The 21103-nt window shown below is 33.4% G+C and overlaps 7 protein-coding genes across 12 annotated transcripts in view; 3 read left to right on the forward strand and 4 right to left on the reverse strand.

Moving 5' to 3' along the window:
- Positions 1-6192, reverse strand: part of LOC105216730 (uncharacterized) — a 230424-nt gene extending 224232 nt beyond the window's left edge. The window contains exons 1-3 of one of the 3 annotated variants that reach the window (XM_054230868.1): positions 5613-6192; positions 4391-5546; positions 1411-2539 (exon numbers count right to left, since the gene is read on the reverse strand). In XM_054230868.1, coding sequence (XP_054086843.1) covers positions 2487-2539; positions 4391-5546; positions 5613-6041 — 1638 coding nt within the window. In that variant the 5' untranslated portion in view covers positions 6042-6192 and the 3' untranslated portion in view covers positions 1411-2486. Of the gene's footprint in view, positions 1-1410; positions 5547-5612 lie in introns of all 3 variants that reach the window. The other 2 variants (XM_054230867.1, XM_054230866.1) reach the window with 2 other exon arrangements.
- Positions 6193-6272: 80 nt separating this feature from the next.
- Positions 6273-7043, forward strand: LOC105216735 (39S ribosomal protein L30, mitochondrial). The gene is made up of 2 exons (XM_011191370.3): positions 6273-6488; positions 6559-7043. The coding sequence occupies exons 1-2, from the start codon at positions 6361-6363 to the stop codon at positions 6971-6973; spliced, it is 543 nt and encodes a 180-aa protein (XP_011189672.1). The 5' UTR covers positions 6273-6360; the 3' UTR covers positions 6974-7043.
- Positions 6990-8399, reverse strand: LOC105216734 (torsin-like protein). Its single transcript, XM_011191369.3, has 4 exons — positions 8072-8399; positions 7734-8002; positions 7221-7666; positions 6990-7159 (listed from the first exon to the last, which is right to left on the reverse strand). Exons 1-4 carry the CDS (start codon positions 8277-8279, stop codon positions 7039-7041), a joined length of 1044 nt encoding a protein of 347 aa, XP_011189671.2. The 5' UTR covers positions 8280-8399; the 3' UTR covers positions 6990-7038.
- Positions 8400-8617: 218 nt separating this feature from the next.
- Positions 8618-11260, forward strand: LOC105216733 (centromere/kinetochore protein zw10). Its single transcript, XM_011191368.3, has 5 exons — positions 8618-9434; positions 9514-10137; positions 10217-10544; positions 10604-10866; positions 10931-11260. Exons 1-5 carry the CDS (start codon positions 8748-8750, stop codon positions 11141-11143), a joined length of 2115 nt encoding a protein of 704 aa, XP_011189670.1. The 5' UTR covers positions 8618-8747; the 3' UTR covers positions 11144-11260.
- On the reverse strand, positions 10946-15126 carry LOC105216732 (histone-lysine N-methyltransferase SMYD3). The gene is made up of 8 exons (XM_011191366.3): positions 14727-15126; positions 14332-14649; positions 14019-14260; positions 13817-13947; positions 13162-13338; positions 12801-13086; positions 12566-12728; positions 10946-11501 (listed from the first exon to the last, which is right to left on the reverse strand). The coding sequence occupies exons 2-8, from the start codon at positions 14601-14603 to the stop codon at positions 11294-11296; spliced, it is 1479 nt and encodes a 492-aa protein (XP_011189668.2). The 5' UTR covers positions 14604-14649; positions 14727-15126; the 3' UTR covers positions 10946-11293.
- A 427-nt stretch (positions 15127-15553) lies between these two features.
- On the forward strand, positions 15554-19008 carry LOC105216731 (carnosine N-methyltransferase). Of its 4 annotated transcripts, none has more exons than XM_011191361.3 (8): positions 15554-15644; positions 15748-16060; positions 16557-16809; positions 17009-17169; positions 17234-17374; positions 17438-17600; positions 18220-18314; positions 18492-19008. In XM_011191361.3, exons 2-8 carry the CDS (start codon positions 15903-15905, stop codon positions 18871-18873), a joined length of 1353 nt encoding a protein of 450 aa, XP_011189663.2. In that variant the 5' UTR covers positions 15554-15644; positions 15748-15902; the 3' UTR covers positions 18874-19008. The 4 variants fall into 4 exon arrangements, with proteins under 4 accessions (XP_011189663.2, XP_028898998.2, XP_054086847.1 ...); XM_029043165.2 differs by having other exon boundaries at positions 15567-15644; positions 15752-16060; XM_054230872.1 differs by lacking the exon at positions 15554-15644 and having other exon boundaries at positions 15654-15818; positions 15875-16060.
- Positions 19009-19713: 705 nt separating this feature from the next.
- Positions 19714-20894, reverse strand: LOC105216736 (protein KTI12 homolog). Its single transcript, XM_011191371.3, has 3 exons — positions 20530-20894; positions 20135-20475; positions 19714-20067 (listed from the first exon to the last, which is right to left on the reverse strand). The coding sequence occupies exons 1-3, from the start codon at positions 20792-20794 to the stop codon at positions 19786-19788; spliced, it is 888 nt and encodes a 295-aa protein (XP_011189673.2). The 5' UTR covers positions 20795-20894; the 3' UTR covers positions 19714-19785.
- Between the last annotated feature and the right edge of the window lie 209 nt (positions 20895-21103).

The raw sequence follows: 21103 nt of genomic DNA on the forward strand, positions 1-21103 counted from the left end.
TGCAGCAAAATTTATGTTGAGTATGAGAACTTAATTATAACAGAGAGTTCCTTTCTCACACCCTAACCTAAAAAATAGTATTTCATTTAACCACATTTTCATTTAAATTATTATTATGAATTCCGAAGTGTGTTAGCGAAATAAAATTTTTGTGACGTCAATAAACAAAAACAAAACAAAAACGAGAAAACCAAAACGAAACATGTAAAAAATTAACGATAGCCATGTTGTGCGTAATGAAATTAATAATTATAAAATAAAAACACTGTAAATTTATGAAATAGACACTAATAAAATAGAATTCCAAACACAGAAAAAAAAACCAAATAATTTTTAAATAACTGTTAAACTATAACTTATAAAGCAGTTGCGTGTAAACGGGTTTCTTACATAAACAAAACAAAAACAACAACTGTAAAACGTTGTCAGCGTTTAAAGAAAGTGTAAAAGTATATTATAAAAAAAATTACATAAAAAGGCACACTTATTACACGCAGCAAGCGCGCGTTGCAATAGCATAAATTTATAATAGACATTTAACGTGTAGTGAATTTTTTTAAACTCAAAAATCCGTATTCAGGTCTATAATTGCATTTAAAAATATACATACATATATAAAAATTACAATGATATACTATAGTTAAAGCATAAAACATATGAAAAAGTAGTTATCCGACTATTTAGACTAACAAGCAAAAAATAAATAATTTTTTTTAACAATACACAACGTTTAAAAGAATTAAAGTCCCATTTTCATATAATATAAGTATAAAAAATGCAAAAAAATTTCGCTAATTTTAAGCGCCTGAGTTTTAACGACGAATGTATATAATAGTATATGTTATTTTTTAATATTTAATATATTATAAGCGAATTTCAACACAAATTTGAATAAAATAAACTGATAAATATTCGTATTTTTTATTTTTTTTTTTTGTCTTGTCATGTAAATTTTAATTTTTTTATATATTTTGGTGGGACGTTAAAGTTTACATGAAGTTGTATAATGAAAAAATTAAAAAAAAACTGGTTGAAGACTATATAGAACTGTTTCAAAAATCAAACTAGTAATAAATTAAAAATAATACAACTCACACAATAAATACATTGTGTAAATACATACATAAACGCACAGCAATAAAGCAAATATTACAAATACTGGCGCAAATTTCACTCCTGTCCAACTTTAACACAACCAACCGTCTCTTTGCAAAACCACAAAACCGAAACACAAAAACGCAAACGTTCCAGCTGGAAAAATATAACTTTGCGCGCGGAAATTCCTAACTGTAACTAGCACATAGTTTACCTGACGCTTTCCACATGTCAACTACAGTTGTATTACAGTAAGCTTTCAACACTACCCCACACACACCCAACAACTAATACCCCCCAACCAAACAGGCTTACCTGTGTATTCCTTTGCAAAAATGTCAGCAAAAAATGCTCCAATAAATTTGTATATTATGCGTATCCTACGCGCACCACTTTCTTAATTAGCATAGTTACTATTTCTCTCACAACACTTTTACGCACCCACTGTCTAAATGTACAAGCTGTCTGCAAACATAAATATTAAAAAACAAATGCAGTTGTGTTAAATGTCACACGAAAGTATGAAAAAGAAAGAAATTATAATCAAAGCAAATAAAAATGTTGAAAAGTAAAAAAATAAAAACACAAAAATTGTAGACTTATTAACTTGTAGACTCTGAGCAAATACTTTAAATAGCAAAACAATTAAACGAAAACAAAATTTAAAATATACAAAATATTGAAACATTTAGCATAATAAGTAAGCGCAAATTTAGTGACAACAAATTTTTCGAAATTACCCAAGTAAATTATTGAATTTAAAAAAATTCTCTGCTGTGCAGATGCAAATAAATTAAGTGTAGGACGAAAAAATATTCGAAAGAAACAGAAAATAACAACACAACCATACAGAAACATATGCACACAGGTTTAACAGAACAAAAAATAAATTAAATTTAGTCACCACAGCAAAAAAAAACAGATAAATTACAATTTTTAAATAGTATTAGCATATATATGCCAGCAACAAAAGTTTTTGAAATGACTTGCACAAAGGTAAACATTTTTTTCAGCATGAATTCAATAATAAATTAGCGCTTCAAAATGAGCTCTCACAATTTGTTTTCTTACTAACAAAACTAACTTTTCCCTGTTTACAATAATTTTCTTTTATATTTTTGTGTTTTTTTTATAAAAACAAATAATACCTTGTATTCCATTTTACTAATTTCCCAATTAAATTTCCTTCAATTTCACGGCGCATTCATAATTCATACAAGCAGCCAGCAAATGTGCACAATTGTTTATCGATGACGTTTGTTATCGATAATGTTTATTTTGTTATGCAGTTGCTTTATCCTGCATTTATGCCAATTCGTTCAAATTATTGCAGATTAAAAAACTATTGTAGCCATCCATAAATAAAAAGAATTGTAGTTATAATGACTTATTTAATGTATAGAGCGAAATCGTTGATATAATGTATGAAAGACTCGTAGTTGAGCTGTAAATAAGTAGATTAGTGTAGTGCATTAGAAGCGGTTAAAATAGTAATTACGAGAATATAAGTATGTTAAATAAAAGCAACTAATTAACAAAATACTGAAGTCTTAAATAAAAGAAACTAATTAACAAAATACTGAAGTGAATATTTGTTAAACTAATTCGCAAGTTATGCGCAATTTTGTTTATCTTTTCTTTAATACATATAATGTATTTGTTTACGTATTTCTGCTTGTTGAAAACTTGTTCACATAATTTTTCCATACAATTTATTAGAAATTATTTTCAAACAAAATATTTCTGTGCTTCACACGCCTAATGAGTTCAGTAATAACTAAGCATAGTTTCAGAGTTATAGATTTGCCACCGTAAAAATAGAGACGAATTGCATTTGTTTGTAACCACCTTCAGCATTTCAACTGATTCATAAGCAAGGATTATATAAAACTTTCAATTTTTTTATACAATTAAACTTATAACCAAGTGCTCGTGTAAGATTAGCAGAGAAAAAAACCTTAGCAATTAATGATACGTCGTTTTGTGAGTCTGTAATTTGTTAGGCAAGTTTCTTAAAACATAAAAAAAAAAATAAAACAACAAAAAGCCAAGCTATACAAATATACACATTAACATACATACATACACATACATGTAGTGGAATTATTATTACATAGTATTACATATTAAAACGCAAAATATTACAATTAAATATAACCATATATTACGAGTGTACTAATGAAAAAATAAACTTATTGCGTACTCGATAAAAAATATAAAAAAAAATGCAATTAGCATTAGGTTAGCTATTTCAATATGTATTGTATGTACGTTAATGCATACGACAAACAACAACGTCATTTGTAGTAATAATTAATATAGTTATCGCAAGTTGTCAAGCAACCCTCATACAACATTGAAATGAAACCAAAATCAAAGAACGTTAAACAAATTGCATTAAATGAAATTACTTTAAGTAGCAACTGAAATACTTATACATATAAGTGAAAGTACTTTGAACAACAAAAACAAAAAATTAAAATAAATAATTATACAAATAATTTGATAAACAAGAAAAATCAATAGTTTGTTGGAGAGAAATCATTAGTTTGTAAGTTAGCAAACAATTGCAATTCATAGATAACTTAGTAGCATATTAAGTAAATTATTAAATTTCGAATGAAAAAAAGAAAAAAAAAACAAAATTACACATGCGTAAAAAGTTAAAATTTCAACCAAAACAAATTGCAAACAATTAATGTTGTAATCAAACAAAAAACAAAAAGTAATAATAATAAACACCGACAATGTTGAATGCTTTGCAGTTTAGTGACGAAAGAAGTGTAATAATAAAAAAAATCAATTAAAATATAAATAAATGGAAAATTTCCAAAAAAAAAAAATACACAAATATAAATCTAAAATATAATAAACGCTTAATTTTTAATTTCAAGGCATGAATAAACAGGTAATATTACAGCATTTGCTGTTTTCATATACGCTTAGTAAACATTTTTTTTTTATTAATAATTCATTGAAAAACGCATATATTTTAACGCATATTATAAAAAAGTAAGGTGTGCAACATTGGTGAGACAAAAAAAATTAAATAGTTTAACTTTGTTAGCATTAACAGCTAACATCTTTGGGTGCTTAACATTGTGTTTTAAAATTAAACAATAAAATATGACGTGTGGCAGTACACAACAAGGAAAAAAGTAACTGACTTAAATCTTGAATCATTTGCCTAGCTCGTAGGCTTCATGATTTTTGTGAAACACAGTTTTCATCAAGTGTTGTCCCATTTCGCGTGTCGAACGTCGTAGGCTATTGCGTAATGTGTGTTTTCGCTCACCTTCTGTATGCGTTAATAACTCTGCTCTAAGTTTCATTGTGCGTTCACTGGTATCGATTATGGAGATTTCCGCTTTTGGAGCCGTTGCTTGCTGAGTCATTTGTGTAGGTTTATTTATTGTTTTGCGTCTTAAACTATTTCGTATAATTTTATATGCACTAGCATGTTGCTTCTCCTTTCCAACCATTTCATTCTCCAGCATTTCTTTCTCATCAGTATTATCCTTAACCAAATCATCATGCTTGGTGGGATGCATTAGTTTTCGTAGCGATTTACGTATTATATTACGTACGCTTAGTGTTCGCTTAGGATCGGTTGCATCGTTTGAGCCGGTGGAGTGCAAGGACTCTTTGCTACCAGCAGCTTGTGCGGATCGTTGGTAAGCACGCACAAATGGTGCGGGTGCCTTGAAGTCTATGTCGTCCTCATCAGTGTCAGATGCATATGCAACATCTTCGTTCTGCGGCTCCTCAACTTCACTCGTTTCTTTTACGATTTCTTCACTTTGTAATTTACCAGTTAATTCAATGTGTGACTCAATTATACACTCTTGTAAATTATTTGTTTTTGGTACATCTTCTTCATTGTCATCATTTTCTTCATCCTCTTCGATTATTTCTGCCAATCTTTGGTTGAGTGTGATTTTTTGTTCGACGTTTACGTTTAAAGTCAACTCGGTATTTTTCGATTTCATACATGGTCCTATTGCCTTGCGCATTTTTGCCTCATTGATACTGTTCTCTAACTCCAGCTGATAACGATCTAATTCTTTGCCTATATCCATGCTGCTATCCTCACTTGCGGAATCCAACGAACGTTTTGGCAACAGTAAGACCGGTGAAAACACTAGCTTATCTGCCAGCAACTTGCTAGGCGTTAGCTGTTCAATAGGTATATTGGCGAAATCTATGCGACAACCAACAGTAGGCTTAAAGGGCAAAGATATTTTTAAGTCAGTTGGAACTACTTGACCTTCTTCCAAGCCAGCGTTTTCAACGCCAACACCGGGAGTAGTTGTTTCATCGCTTTGGCAACGTTGAATCTCAAAGGGGTTTCTAGTTGTAGATACATCCTGTGTGCGTAGATTTAAAGCTGCATTTACAAAGCAATTAGCTTTAGAAGCATTAGCTTGTTTTGCAGGCGTTTCGCGTAAGACCTTAATAAAGAAGATGAAGTTGTTACTTAAATATTTCTATATTGCAACGTAATTAAATAACCCTACCTCGTATGGATTAAATTGTTTTTCTGGTAGCTCCAAATTTAGTGCGGGATTTTCGAAGCATGCTTCGATTATTTCGGTCTCTCGTTTTTTCTTTTTGGGTGGTTTACGTTGAACTTCGTACGGATTTTGTGCGAGTGCATCAGCACCGACTTTAGGCAAATCTGTCTTTTCAGCTGGAATTTTAATTATGTCTGCAATTGATTTTACTTCCAAGCAAGGATCTTCCACAATATTGTTCTTTATTGGATTTGGAGCACGCCTACGTACCACTACTTTTTTCGGCGTAGAGCTGAAAGCTGAATTGGTAAAGCAAGTATTTTTGTCAGTAGTAACATCTGCAGTGGCATCCAGATATCCTTCAGACTTCCGTTTGCGTTTTAGTGTACGAAATATATCCTCATCTTCTCTTTGCACTTGTGACTGCAACATTTTGATCAAGTTCTTTTATTTACAATTATATAACAGCAGTTGTAATAATATTAAACATTCACTTAAATTTTTGAGTGGCAGAAGGAAATTAACTATTCCTATTCACAACGGCCATTTTGAAATTCGTGCAGCTGCCGCCAATTCAATTTTCCGACCGTACATTCGTTATCAATTTTCATGCGTACTGTCAATTTTGGTAAATACATCACACCGTTCGAACTGTACTTCGAACAGCTGATTTTTGTTGTTTCATAACCTTACCGCATTTCAGCTGTTCATTGAATTGTCGTGAACATTTTTCAGTTTTAAATAAAAAATAATGGATTTACATAAATTGTTACAACCCGCTACATTACTGACAAACACGGTGCGTGCTTATGGCAAACATAATAAGAAATACTTATATAAAGATGGACAGAAATACGGCAAAATTATTTATTATCCAATGTGAGTACATAAGCATTCGTAAATCTGTAAGCATATGTAATAAACTATTTGGTTGTATGGTTTTATAAAGGAACCCTGAACATGAGGACCCACCAATCGAACCAGCAAAACTTTTCCGCGTTCAACGCGTAAAACCCGTCAAAGGAAACCCTTTTTGGGAAAAGCGTATTCTTAAGGATCTTGGACTTGATGGAAAGCAAAGTGATTTCACAGTAGTGAAAAACATACCCGATGTGAATGCTATGCTGTGGAAAATAAAGCATTTAATTAAAGTCACACCGATCACATTTCCATATGGAGAACCAAGTACGCAAGATCTTAAACACACCGTACTCAAGGAGAATGGAGAATGTATTGTAACGAAGGAAATTGGTCCGGTTGTTGAACGCCTTGAGGCAGCTGAAGCATTTGAAGCAGACCCCAAACGTTTAGATACAGATTTATTAAAACGTGATGCTCGAATGAAATGGCTGAACCCATGGTAGAGAATATAAAAAAAAGTTTGCAGTTTATGCCATTATTTTAATAAAAAAAAATACATAAATCAAATTTAAACCGACTGTTTTTCAATCCAAACTTCTGTAGCTACTTTTTTCTCTATGGTTTTACAGCCTGATGTTGAGAAAAGTCCATGTGCGCGATCATACGTAATCACTTCTTGAAGCATAGCCCTAAAAACAGAAAATATGTTAACTAACAAGTTTATATGTTTTTATCATATAAAAATCATACTCTATGACTTGCTTATGGGGATACCGTTCCCATTTCATAAATTCGGCAGATGTGCACTGATAGACATGTTTCTTTTCAAGTGGCAAAAATGGAATGTAATGATCGATTACATGTTGCTCTATCAAACCGGCTTTTTTTAGGCCACCATCTAAGTTGTATGATGCTTTCTCTAGTATTTGTTCGAAAGCGCTTAACTTAATATTTTCGCGTAGTTCACCATTCTTTAACATTTTCGCTAGTTGATCTGATATTTGCACACCAGCTAAGTTGGAAAGAAAAATAAATATAGCTTTAGAGCCATCTAATTTGTTTGGAAGCGCATTATAATCCACCAAGGATGCTAGCGACTCAAAAACTCCGGGAGGCATTTTGTCCACTTCATCAAAAATAAACAGTGAACGTGGACATTCTGTTATGCCCTCCACCACGTCTCGATAAATGCGTTGCTATTTAATAAGAAAGTTCATATTTATCTGAATTATTGCACATATCTGTCGCTACCTCACTACTTACATTATAGATGTGCACATTTTTTTCCACTGAAAAATCTAATCTTCCCATATATTTATGTACAAAACGACTTTTTGTTCCCTTTTCATACAAGGCCTCTGCAATCATTTCAGCAACAAAATTTTTACCAGTTCCTGGTGTGCCATGGAAACTCATTACCAGTGGTTTTCGTGAGGAAATTCTCGGATTGAAATGAGCTTCTAACGCTGATATCAATTGCTGCTTAACAATGTGTTGGCCGTACAATCTTTTCTGTAGCATATCTCTTAGATCTTGAATATCACAAAGAATTACACAAACGAGCACATATATGGAAATCAAATAATACAAAAATAACTTACTACCAATATTCCCCGGTATACTGCGCTCATTACAACACTCTGTTACCCGGCAATAGGTTTGATCTTTCATAAAGTTAAACCCATATAGTGCACCAAGGCCAACGCCAGCTCCAATGGATAAAGACACCGGGTCAACGATGCATAGGACATCTTTAAAACTTACAGCCAAAAGGTATATGGATATATAAAATACTTGAGCATACCGCATTATAATATTGTGGGAAAATTTAAAATAATTTCTAACTTTGTGGTTTTAATAAATATTCGCACTAAATATGTACATTGGTGAAATAGTGATTTTGCGAATCTTTGTAAACGAATAATTAATTCACCACCTTGTGCCATAAGTTCACCAAATGTGACAATCAACTTTACATATATATATATATAACAAAGGTGATGTACTTAATGCATTTAATTTAAGTTTTAATTATTTTTTAACATAACATTACACTTTATATAAAATAAAACTGACAAATGAGTCGAAATTGCAAATATTATTATTAAATTTTTTAATGTGAATGCAACACTGCTTGTCTATTTGAACTATTCACCACTTTGTTGACGTTACAATTGCCAATTGCTACTTGTGCGGGCGTATTATATTTTCAATAAATATAACTTTTAACTCACAATTAAATATTAAAATACAATAAAAAAATAGTGGAATTTTAATATGGCGCTTCAAATGAAAGCAGAGGCGCAATATGGCGACAATATCATAAAAATACTGAAAGATAACAACGGCGGTGACTCCGAAGTCACCAAGAGCACAATTACTAAAATCTTGTCGCAAATTAAACGCTTCCAGGAGAGCATACGTAAAAATATCGAAGACAACTATGTTGACTTCATGCCCAATCAAACAACAGTCGACGCGTTTCTCGATGAAGGTGAGCAATTAGTGCGCGAGTCTGAATATTTGTTACAGACAGTCAGCGGAGAGGCAAGCGAAGCACTACGTCAAGCCAATTCCGAGTTGGCTGCCTGTATTGACGAATTCCGTGAAATGTCGTTAGGTTTACGCGTTTCCTATCGTATACTCAAGGTAGATGAACTGTTTCAATGCATAAAAGATCAGCAAGAGTATTTGGTTGTACTCGATCTGCTAGGAAAGTTAAAAAGTTTGATATCCTGTGATAGTGGCAGTGATGTGGATCGTGTTTTCCAAAAATGCAATTGCTACAATACGATAAAAGTGAAATATCAAATACAAGCAAATATTTTACAACAAGATCTGCAAAAACGATTCGAGGAACTTGTGGAATTCAATGAAAAACCCTTCTCACATTCAAAATGTGTTACACTACGAGTATCCAAAGACGTAAATCAGCTGCAAGATACAGTAATGGCGCTATTTCAGGTATTTGTTTAGTAATGATGCATAAAAATTTTCCAAAAAACTTGTGATTTTATGTCACATTATTTAACATTTCTTTCAGGCACGTTATAATCCAATAAAAATGTGCGATTTTTTATTGGAAAACTGTTTTGAACCAATTATATTGAAACCCGTTTCATTGGAATATAGTGAGGAGAACCCTAATCACGTACAACTAACACTCTCCTATTCACTCAAAGAAATGAGCAAAAGTTTACGACCTTCTTACACTAAAGTATTCGAAAATATCAAGTTTGTTTTGGATTGTTTGGCCAACATAAACGTTTCAGTATCCAGTGATCAACAAGTATTCTCCATTATTGGCGATCACATAAAGCAACGCTTATTGAATTTACTTGTAGATGAATGCCTAATGCATGCAATACCTAAAAATATGAGTGAATATGAAGAGTCAACACTCGTAGAGGACGTCATACAGTTTGAACACTTTTTAGCCGATGTGTTTTTAATCAATGCAGAAACTGAACGCACTTTAAGTGATTTCGCTGAAAGATTCGAAGCATATTTTCGTGAAGAATTTAATAATAAACTATTGGAAAGCGCAATTGATATAATGCGTAAAGACTTGCAAGATATGGCGTTGATTGCTGAGAACAACTCTGCCGAGGAAGTATCTAAGAATCCATTCCTTTTTCCCTGTTGCATGGTATCGAAGAGCACACTGGTACGTACTAGTAATAATAATTTTTTTTATAAAAATAAATAAAATATTTGTTTTAACTGATACATATTACATGCCACAGGAACTTATTAAATTAATGGAACGCATACTGCGGCAGTCGAATGAAACCAAGGATGAGAGTCTAATAAATGTAATCGGTGTTATACTTAATTCATACTTGAGCGAAGTGCCTATTATACACGAAAAACTGATGGAGAGCATACCACAGCAGTCGGCTTTGTTCTACAATAATTGTCAATTTCTGGCGCATTGGGTTACTACAAACTCGGACAAAGACATACCCACATATCCGGCGTTGGTGAAGACGCTGCACATGACAGGCAGTAAATATCTGAATGTGCAAATCAACTATCAGCAAAAAATTATAATGGGCATACTTAAAGAGTTTGGTAATTACTGATGAATATATTGTATGAAGAATATATTATTTTATATGCATTTTTTGCAGATATCTCGAATGCACACACAGTTGGCACAGCGCCGCTGAAATTACTGCGCCAGTGCCTGCGTCAGTTGGATTTGCTGAAAAATGTTTGGCTGAACGTGCTGCCCGATGCCATGTACAATAAGACATTTTGTGATATTTTACACGATTTTTGCAATGAAATCATACGGCGCATACTTGCTATGGAAGACATATCCGCGACTGTGGCGAATGAGTTGAGTGAATTGATCGCGGACATTTTGGAAAAAGTGCCAACACTATTTAAGGTAAAAGTCAAATATTTACTTTATTTAATTTATCTTACACTTATTATGCCACTTATGCACACAGTCTAAACATGATGTCATACACATTAAGTCGTGGATGAAACTGAAACAATTGAAAATGATACTCAACGCATCGTTGCAAGAAATCACCGAACAGTGGTGTGAAGGTGCTGGCATATTAACCGCCAATTATAAAGCGGAGGAAATCAAACATCTTATACGTGCACTCTTCCAGAACACGGACCGACGCGCTAAGGCCTTAACTAAAATCATTTAAATTTTACTAGCCGCACGATACACAAAAACAAAAATATTAAGTCTTTTTTCTACATTACATTTGCTAGAAAATATTTGAAATAAACTACACTAAGGTAAACTACATACATACATATATTATATATAATTGCATAGAAAAAATTAGTAACGGTTATGCACTTTCAGCTATGGCCTGCGCTAGCATTGGTTGCAATTGCGCACGCAACAGGCTATGTTCGCGGCCATGTGTGATTTGCAATATTTTTTGTGCCTCCTTTAAATTGTTTGTGGCCGCTGTTAGCTGACTTTTATACAATTGGATTTTGCCAATTTTCAACAGTAGCATACCCAATAGTGGATGCCAATCGCCATAATACTTTCTAAAAAATGCAACAATAATTATGAAATACATGTAAAAAACAAGTAAGGAAAGGCTAAGTTCGGTTGAAACCGAACATTTTACACGCTCGCAATTTATTGCTGTAATTTTATAAAGATAGCACACAATTTGACCCATATATTCGGCATAAAGTCCACTAGAAAAACGAAATTCACCATATATAGTATTTGAGGGCTGAGGTAATTCCTGAACCGATTTCATTAATTTTCACCATCAAGATCCACTATATCCAAGACTATACACTCACTTAATTTGGTTATATATCTCACATATTAACCGATTCATAAGGTATAAAGCCCACCGTGTTTTTGAAAAACCTATAATTAGGTATATGAGAACTAGGGGAAGCTATGAACCGATTTTAATAGTTTTTGATGCGGAGACATACTATTAGAAGTAAAAAATTTAAAAGTTGTAGTTCGATTTCGACAATTTTTCCACAAGTCATCGGTTCCTTATGTATACATTATAATGTGAAAACAATCAAAATTGAGTTATATGGAAAGTAGTCGTGGTTGTGAACCGATTTCGCCAATTTTCTATCCCTGTTATCAGTATCAAGTAAGTATTAAGTACCGAATTTCATTGAAATCGGTCGAGTAGTTTTTCAGATATGGTTTTTGATCCATAAGTAGGCGACGCCACGCCCATTTTCTATTTTTTTTTAATCTGACTACAGCCTCCTTTGGTGTTTTTGATGTTTTTTGTTAGTGAGTTAATGCACTTTTAGTAGTTTTCAACCTAACCTTTGTATGAGAGGTGACTGTAAAAAGTTTGGTTTATATAGCTTTAGAAGTTTGAGAGATATGTACAAAAACTGATTAGGATGCGGGGCCACGACCACTTTCTAAAAAAATTTACATCAAAATAAATCCCTTCCTAGTGCGATCCTTTATACCAAGTGGCAGTGGTCCGATTTCGTCCACTCGTTTTGTTTTATGACTTACAAACAAGCGTTATGTGAACAAAACTATGATACTCTCTTAGCAATTTTGTTGCGAGTATAAAAATTTTAAGAAATCCACTTAAACTTGTTTTTTTTACCTAAAACCCGGCACGAGCTCTGTACCAAACTCCAATGCTTCGGCCCACTTCGAAACATCGATAGCGGCTTCGAAGGCCGCATCCAATGTCTTTAAATGCCAAACATTTAGTGGATGCAGATAGCCTTTTTGCTTGGTCAGGCATAATTTGCACACATCAAGATCTGAAATTGAATTGTGAAAGTAAAATTTTCATTTTTTTTTTTTTATGCAACATATAGTAGCCGCACACTCACAGGCAATATCCTTCATATTCTCCAAATGTGTTTTGGTGATTGACATCGCCTCATTGTAGGAATTGCGTTGTTTCGGACTGACACCAGCGTCACAACGCGGACAATTATTGAGATTAATGTCTAAAAACTCTTTACAATTCTTATTGGCACAGGCGGCTGCAAGCATTTCATGCGTCTCTCGTGCATCTGTGCATTTCGCGCATAAGCAGAAGAAATAGTAATTTGCTTGCAGTTCAGCGCGTCGCTGTGCTGGTGTGTTTAATAACTCTATGTAGCTGATGAAGATCTGCAAAGTGAGTGGTGTGTGTTGTAATATGTATAATTTTAAAAGTGAAATTTCTTTTCGACAATGCTGTACAACCTTGGACCAATCCAAACATTCGATATCTTCGATGGCATGTATATGCAGCGTAGTGCCTTCAAAGGTGGCCACCGCATTTGGTTTGCAACTGTGATCTGTCACCGAGACTCCGAGATAAATTGCGGTGGCAATTGAATTCATTTCTGGATCGAGTATGCTGAAGCCATTTGTGATTAGCTGCAATGTGTAAATGAATGCATGAATTCAGCAACAACAACAGTATTATGAGCAAGCTGTCAGCATGCTGACAATTATGCGTCACAAATCACAAATATTGCAGCCGTCATATGCAGCTTTATGATTGACACAAAAACATTTATTAAAGCACAAACATGTAAATTAATTGGCGCCTCAGCTGTGCTGTCAACAATGTTTAACGCTGATTTTTTTTTTTTTTATTTTTTTTTTTTGGCGAGTGCATGACACCGCATTTTTCGCATACTTGGCAAATTGCCCGAAAAAATAAAAACTTGTTGAGGCAGCCACTGTGTTTACATTTTAGAATATATATGTATATACATACGTTTACGTGCAACAGTAATGACGTATGCATAAACGTGCGACGACAACAATTGCTCATAGTAATTAAATTTTAAATTTTTTAAGTACACCAATATCAACACCAACAATAACAACTAGCACATTTCATGCATACCCTGCCATATATGCTCGTCAATTCCGTTAGATTTGGCACGATTACACTGTCACCCATCATGTCCTGCAGCACGCCATATAACGATTCCAAATGCTCTAGACGACGTGCATCATTTTTTATCTCGGCGTAATCTGTTGTGCAGTAAATAAAATAAACAACTTTTTTAATGCCAAAAAATATTTAGCACATCAGTAGTACATACGCGACATCATATCGCGAAAGCGTCGTGAACAGGTTTCTGTGTAATAACCACGCACCAGATCGCCACCTTTATCCAATTTGATGATTATTTTACACAGCATGCGTGCGGCATCGGGTACAATACGTGGGTAAATGCGCTTTAGGAATGGACATTCGATTTTGTGCAGCACCCAACCTTGCATTTGGCAGTCCCGACTACAGTAGTACACGTATTGGCAGTTAGCGCATTTCAATACCTTGCAGCTGTAAAGAGAATACATTATGTGTGCACTTGTTAGACGTATCAATTTGACGTCATCATCATCAACACTTACGCTTGCAAGCAGTTGTCGCAACGTTCTTTACGATATCTGGCTTGCAGCACAAACGCAAATGGTTTTTCGGTAAGCAGGCGATCGCCGCGTTTTATAGCTTTACCATTACGTGCATTTGACTTCATGCTGCTGCTGTTCGCCTGGCTGTTACACTTGCCAATGCGTTGGTTGTCGGCAGTAGTTTTCGTTGTTGTTTTTGTCGACGGCAGCGTTGCGCTGCGGAAAGCGACTAAGAGCTGGTTGAACTCTTGCGTGCGTAGAAATGTTGGCATTGATTTTTACGTTCTTAACAATCAGCGAGTCCTCGAACGACTGCAGCTATATTAGATATAAACATTTTAAATTACTTTAAATCATACAACGAAATAGTGTTATTGAGAGATGCAGTTACTCACCTGAAGTGTTGAGAGACTCGGCTTATGTGCCAGCGCCAATTAATTGCACTACTTGGCACTAATAAATAATACAGCACAGTATTGTGAAATAAATTAACTTATTTCGACGAATAAATAAATACACGCAAGTAAAAATCAATTATTTATTAAGCCCACTCAACTTAGTAGTAGTTATTTCAGTATTCTATTTTGAAACTGCCTGATTGGCAATCATACGTGCACTACTATTTTTTGTGGGCACGTCCGCATAGAATATGCCTTCTTCTGACGCATTAGCATATGCTATTTTTAAGATATTTTCTTTAATGATCAAAAACAATATTCGAGATCAAAATTCAAAATAAAAACAAATACAAAACACATCTATTTTTAATAGCAATACAGCTGATTTACCGGGTCAGGTGAGAGGGGTAATGTTTTTGTTTATTTATGACAAACACAGGGTGTTTAGCGGTTATAAATTCAAAAATTGAAAAAATATTTATATATATGAGCTATTTCAAATAGTAATAAAACTTTTCAAAGAGAGATAAAACCTATATTATAAATTCGCATTATAACAACAGTATATTATACATTAAGAAGATATATGTATAGTATAGTTGGAATTATGAATGTTTTCTTTGCAGAAAATTCCAATGGTTAAATATTAATTTTTATATCAAGGTTATCTAATGTTTATATGTACATATAATAATATAAATATATATAACTAATTTCCCCGTTAGCCAATAATCTTATAAAGCTCTTTAATTTATTGAAAATAATATTTGAAGATATACACTTTAAAAACATTTGCAAAAAAGTTGTATCATGTGCACTCAATGTTATGCGAAAACACATCTGTCTTTGTTCTACATTGGAAGTTATTTGTGTTGAGAAATTACAGGTGCTGCTTGTGTGGTGTAATATAGAACGGTATTTAGTTTTCTTGCGCTTATCTCAATTTAAATTATTTATCTTTTTTATATTTAAACAAATTTGTATTCAATTTTTAATTTGTTATAATGTTTTGTTAAAGGCAGTTATCCATAAACACCTATCGAATAATACATTGTGATCGCCGTTGCCTGCACTACATCGCTAGCATATGTGGGGATAGTATTTTGGATAAATCAACAGTTTTATATATAGTTTGAGCATTTCAGCGTGTTGTTTTAAGTAACGTGTTCCGACATGAGTGATTCACAACAGCCGTCGTGCTCAAGAAAACCCGCTTCCACAAATGCCAGCGGCAGTAATCTCGCTTCCGATCCGCCAATGCTCAATCTTGAGGAGGCGGAAGAAGATCGTAAGCATATGCAAAAAATTGTAGCGGCCTTGCGTTATTATCAGTAAGTGTATGTTTTCAATTCATATATAAGTACAACTAATAGTGCGCTGTATTTATTTGGCTGGGATTGTTGTGCCATTTATGATAGCATGTAAATAATTGAATTTTTGAGGTTATAACCAGGAGTATATGCCGCTCAACATGTATTCATTAGTGACAACAATACTCATTGGGTCTTTGAACCAAATTTTCATATATACAAAATACAACAGCTAAAAATAAGCGAATTTATAATGCGTCTGGATTTCATTGTATGCACGTATGTAGCAAGTGATAAGCGATAGCGTACATAAATAGTTATGTAGTTAGGAGAAATGCCGACACTACATACATGTTTGATAAAGTACAATCAATTAAAACTGCTGGAATGGCGCACATATCAATAGCATATACATATGTAGATAAACTACTGCTTATTATGCTGTCATACTTATTGATTAGTAATAGTCTAATCTGTTTACAAAATTTGTTTTTTTTTTTTTTTTTTTTTTTTTCAGAAAATACTGCTATGCTCGCGTCAACAAGACTGAAAGCTACCTCAATAGTCTTCCCAAACGCCATCAGGACATGTTGGTTAAATATCGCAATCATTTGCGTGTAGTAAGAGACTGCATTGATGAAAATCAAAAGGTGATTAAGAAAATGCTGCGTGACAATGTCGGCTTTATGGATATGGGCGGTTCGGAGTATTTGTCACAACAGGATAGCGATGGACACACTACAAAAATAAGACATCAAGATATGGAACATGTAAGAGATTTTTTTTTTTTTCAAAATATTATAGATACATACATATATAGTTGATATAACTTTTGTGCATTTAAAGTAAGTAGTTTAAGTTTTGTATAGCTTAACTATTCAATTAGTCTCAAAGCAAAAGCACTTATTGCAATTTTAAAATTGCAATCAACCGTAAACTATGTATATATCATAAACTTACTTGCCACAGGCAACAGAGCAAGCTGATGTTGAACCTTTTAAAATTTTAAAGGCCCAATCGACACTCAAATTAATTGCGCGCGATTGGAGTGCAGCCTGCGCAGAGGAACGTGAGCAGTCATACAAACCGATCATCGATGCCGTCGAGGAATTCTTCAAACCTGGCGAATTGTAAGTACAAACAAGTTAAAGAACATTACTCGCAACTGTACTCATTACATTTCTCAACTTTCAGTGCCTTGAATGAGGTGAAGATACTTGTGCCTGGCGCCGGACTTGGTCGTCTCACCTACGAGCTTGCCTGTCGTGGTTATGAATGTGAGGGCAATGAATTTTCATATTTCATGTTAATTGCCTCATATTTTGTCTTGAATCTGTAAGTATTTCGTTTGAAATACTTATATTTTCAAATAATACTAATACGTCTGCATTATTTTAGTTGCACCGAGGAGAATAAATACACACTCTATCCCTGGGTGCATCAATACGTGAATAATTTACGTATGGCCGATCAGGTGGCGCCTATACGCTTTCCTGACATTTGTCCGGCGAAAAATCCACCAAAGGGCAATATAATGATAGCGGCGGGCGATTTCTTGGAGGTATGTAAATTGTTGAAAAAGTGAAAAAGTTATTTGAAAAAAAAAAAACAATAATTAAAAAAAATTTAAAAACATAAAAAAATAAATGAAAAAAAAATATAAAAATAATAATAATCGAGAAAAATATTAAAAAAAAGTAATAATTGAAAAAAATTAACAAAAAAAAAAAAAATAATTGAAAAAAATAATAAATAAAAAAAAATAATTGAAAAAAAATTAAAAAAATATGTAATTGAAAAAATTAAAAAAAAAAATTGAAAAAAATATAAAAAAAAAAATAATTGAAAAAAATTAAAAAAAAATAATTGGAAAAATTATATCCAGAAATAAAAAAAAAATTATTACAAAAAAAAAATTTACAACAATAATTTAGAACTGTGAAATAAAAAAAGTTTTATTTGCTTGCTAAATTCACTAAAGCGTAATTTAAAGCACATATTTGTTCACTATACCTTTATGCGTACATTATAATTAGTTTCACTGAAACGATTTTCTATTGTACATATAATTATTATTATATATACATACATACATACATACTAACATATAATTCTAAGTTTATATCTGCATTTGTATGTATGCATATAATTCATGCTAAAGAATATTTTTTTTCTTACAGGTCTACAAAACGCCAAACAGCTATGATTGTGTCGCGACATGCTTCTTTATTGACTGTGGCAATAATATTGTGGACTTTATTGAAACTATTTTTAGGTATGCATTTTTTTTTCGTATTAAAAACGCGCTGTCAAGCGTTTTAAGTGCTATGTGTGTCGATATGCTACATGTTTACATTTGAGAAGCACATTTGCACGCAAAATTTATGTTTCACTTCATGAAATATCTATAATTGTATTACTTTCATTTATTTTATTTTCTTTTTTTTTTCAGAATATTAAAACCCGGCGGTATTTGGGTGAATTTGGGTCCACTACTCTATCACTTTAGCGATGTACAAGGTGAGAATAGCATCGAACCCACTTTCGAGAACTTGGAGTTGATCATCAAAATGGTTGGTTTTGAATTTCTACGCTGTCAGACGGGTGTGCGCACCAAGTATGCGCAAAATCCACAATCCATGCTGAAAAGTGAATATGAAAGTTTGTTTTGGGTGTGTCGAAAACCGGCAAATGCCACAGACAGCACTGACAATGAGTCACATTGCGACGATGATGCAGCTGAGTCTGGTGGTGAGGGTAGCAGTAACCAAACGAATAACCACTATGTAGATATTTACAGTAATGGTTATCGAAATGCTTACCAGCATCAATAGTACTGTTTGGTGGTATTGCGGTTGTTGAGCAAACGTAGGCGGGAGACGACAAATTGTGCAGGGTGTAATAACTTGCCTAATAGCCTTAGTTATTAGTAATTTTGCAATTATAGGATTTTATTTTTTTTTTTTAAACTGACAAACATAGCTTTCTACAATATATAAATAGGTTTAATTGATGAAATGCTTCAATGGCTATGCGGCATGTTTCAACGCTTGTAGTAAGTATGGACATATTAAATTGAATTCTCGAACATGAAATGTGTTTTTAAGTTGATTTAAACTGTACACGGTACAAATGCATAGATATCACATTAACATAATAATCTAATATCTAGTTATTTAAGCAAAGAATTAACAATATGAAGTAATATCAATTTCATTTCAAGTGCTAATTGGCAAAAAGATGCTGGAAACTGATGATAATAGTGCTTGGAAAATTATAAAAAATAACATTTTTACAGCGAAATATTGTAAATGACGTATAATTTCACAATTTTTTCCTTATGCCATGCTTATATATATACATATGTATATATGACAAATTTAAATGGAAAATATTTTATTTTTGAAAAAATTTTTGCAACCAACAATGTTAGTAATACATGAGATAAGACACCTCTGTATAAAGCAAAATAAAATATTTATAACGTTCAAAAACAAATCAAACTGTTGTTGAAAATATATCAACGTGCAAAACAAAGAATTTGAGATTTTTAATTGCAAAGATGGTCATTATGTGATTTACCACACGATAGAACGAAACTCCACCACGAAGTAGTATAATCCAGCAACAGTGCTGCCATGCCAAACGTCAATTTCTTTTAAATGAAAATACTGTTATTTACTAAACGTCACTTCTTAATAAGAAATTTAAATTTTCGTTTTGTATATTTTTTCTAAAATCATGCGCTATTCATTACAATTAGAATTGAGAAATTGCACGAATAATTGCGGCACTTTATCCAAAGTGCTTGTGGTGGCATGATGTAATTTGCTATAATTAAGAAATTGTCTACGCAGTCGATTGAGCTGTATCGCATTTACGCCCGCTGGCACTTCCACTTTCACCTGACTACCTTTCACCGGCACGGCACCTGTATTGCCGATTTTGCGCGCAGCCAAAACGTCCGCTATAATTTGTTGCGTCAACTTATCCAGTTCAAAGAGGTAATTCGTGGCGCTTAGTGGCGGCTGTGGGGTATTTGAATACATAAAAAAATGGAAACCAAACAATATGCTTTAACTCTGTTGCACTTACATTCTGTGTGCTTTGATTGGGCGGTAAGGGTTTTGATTCGTACAGCGCACTATAGATGGCTTCCAAATCAAGCGTATCGTCAGGGAACACTACAAAGAGTGGACTATCCCAACGACAATTGCCATGTGGCTCTTCAAAACGCATACAGAGCGCATCGAATATTTCGCGTGTGTATGGCACATTAGAATTGTCTGTGGTATTGTTCGTACCGCTTGGCACTACATCTTCAACTGTACGCTGCTGATTTAACTCCCAGGCGCGCGCCTCTTGTATGCCGCAGAAGAGTGTGCATTGCGTGCTGCGTGCTGCTTTTGTCGCACAAAACAACTCATAGCGATAGCCTACAAACACGTTAAGTAATAAAATTGGGTTTTGTGTATACCACGCTTGCGTACCTTTAATGTAATTGCCCGCATCCACGATGACAACGTCATCTTTATTAAGTAAGCGCAGCGCTTCCGACTTGATGTCACTACGCACTTGTTTCTCCTTTTGCGAATCGGCAAAGTATTCATTTTTCGCAAAACCAGCATTGGCTATGGAAATATTCTCCGAAATGAAGTGTACCTTCTTGCCTTTATCAGTGAAGTATTTTTGCAGATCTTTAGCACGTGTGGTTTTACCGCTGGACGGTAAACCAGATATGACTATCATAGGCATATTTAGGCGTATTTAAATAATTTGCAAAATTTAAATTTATACAATAATAAAAAGTTAATTTACTAAAAAATACGAAAACCTTCCGCGTTTTCCAGTCGTGGTGAATTCGCTTTTGTTTACATGCGTTTGGCAGCTGAACAGCTGAGAATAAAAACAAGGGCGTAGTGCTTCATATTTTACAAAATTATATATTTTTACGAAAAACGGAAAGGTTTCAGCTAATAAAATAGAATACAATAAACAGTTTCTCTTTATTTATTTTAGCACAAACTACTTAAGTTTCCTCTATAGGTTGTAAATTTGTAAGAG

The sequence above is a fragment of the Zeugodacus cucurbitae genome, chromosome 5, assembly GCF_028554725.1.
Source record: "Zeugodacus cucurbitae isolate PBARC_wt_2022May chromosome 5, idZeuCucr1.2, whole genome shotgun sequence".
Taxonomy (NCBI): Eukaryota; Metazoa; Arthropoda; class Insecta; order Diptera; family Tephritidae; genus Zeugodacus; species Zeugodacus cucurbitae.

Bases quoted from the DNA above. Each gene is read 5' to 3' on its own strand.
- LOC105216735 (XM_011191370.3), top strand. From the start codon at position 6,361: ATGGATTTACATAAATTGTTACAACCCGCTACATTACTGACAAACACG. The intron at 6,489-6,558 runs GTGAGTACATAA...GGTTTTATAAAG, and splicing joins AAAATTATTTATTATCCAAT to GAACCCTGAACATGAGGACC.
- LOC105216734 (XM_011191369.3), bottom strand. From the start codon at position 8,279: ATGCGGTATGCTCAAGTATTTTATATATCCATATACCTTTTGGCTGTA. The intron at 8,003-8,071 runs GTAAGTTATTTT...GTGATATTCAAG, and splicing joins TATACCGGGGAATATTGGTA to ATCTAAGAGATATGCTACAG. The intron at 7,160-7,220 runs GTATGATTTTTA...TTCTGTTTTTAG, and splicing joins CCCCATAAGCAAGTCATAGA to GGCTATGCTTCAAGAAGTGA.
- LOC105216733 (XM_011191368.3), top strand. From the start codon at position 8,748: ATGGCGCTTCAAATGAAAGCAGAGGCGCAATATGGCGACAATATCATA. The intron at 10,138-10,216 runs GTACGTACTAGT...TACATGCCACAG, and splicing joins TGGTATCGAAGAGCACACTG to GAACTTATTAAATTAATGGA. The intron at 10,867-10,930 runs GTAAAAGTCAAA...TTATGCACACAG, and splicing joins AAGTGCCAACACTATTTAAG to TCTAAACATGATGTCATACA.
- LOC105216732 (XM_011191366.3), bottom strand. From the start codon at position 14,603: ATGCCAACATTTCTACGCACGCAAGAGTTCAACCAGCTCTTAGTCGCT. The intron at 13,948-14,018 runs GTATGTACTACT...ACTGCACAACAG, and splicing joins CTTTCGCGATATGATGTCGC to ATTACGCCGAGATAAAAAAT. The intron at 12,729-12,800 runs GTGAGTGTGCGG...ATTCAATTTCAG, and splicing joins GAATATGAAGGATATTGCCT to ATCTTGATGTGTGCAAATTA.
- LOC105216731 (XM_011191361.3), top strand. From the start codon at position 15,903: ATGAGTGATTCACAACAGCCGTCGTGCTCAAGAAAACCCGCTTCCACA. The intron at 16,810-17,008 runs GTAAGAGATTTT...TACTTGCCACAG, and splicing joins GACATCAAGATATGGAACAT to GCAACAGAGCAAGCTGATGT. The intron at 17,170-17,233 runs GTAAGTACAAAC...CTCAACTTTCAG, and splicing joins TTCTTCAAACCTGGCGAATT to TGCCTTGAATGAGGTGAAGA.
- LOC105216736 (XM_011191371.3), bottom strand. From the start codon at position 20,794: ATGCCTATGATAGTCATATCTGGTTTACCGTCCAGCGGTAAAACCACA. The intron at 20,476-20,529 runs GTACGCAAGCGT...ACGTGTTTGTAG, and splicing joins TGCGGGCAATTACATTAAAG to GCTATCGCTATGAGTTGTTT. The intron at 20,068-20,134 runs GTAAGTGCAACA...AATACCCCACAG, and splicing joins CCAATCAAAGCACACAGAAT to CCGCCACTAAGCGCCACGAA.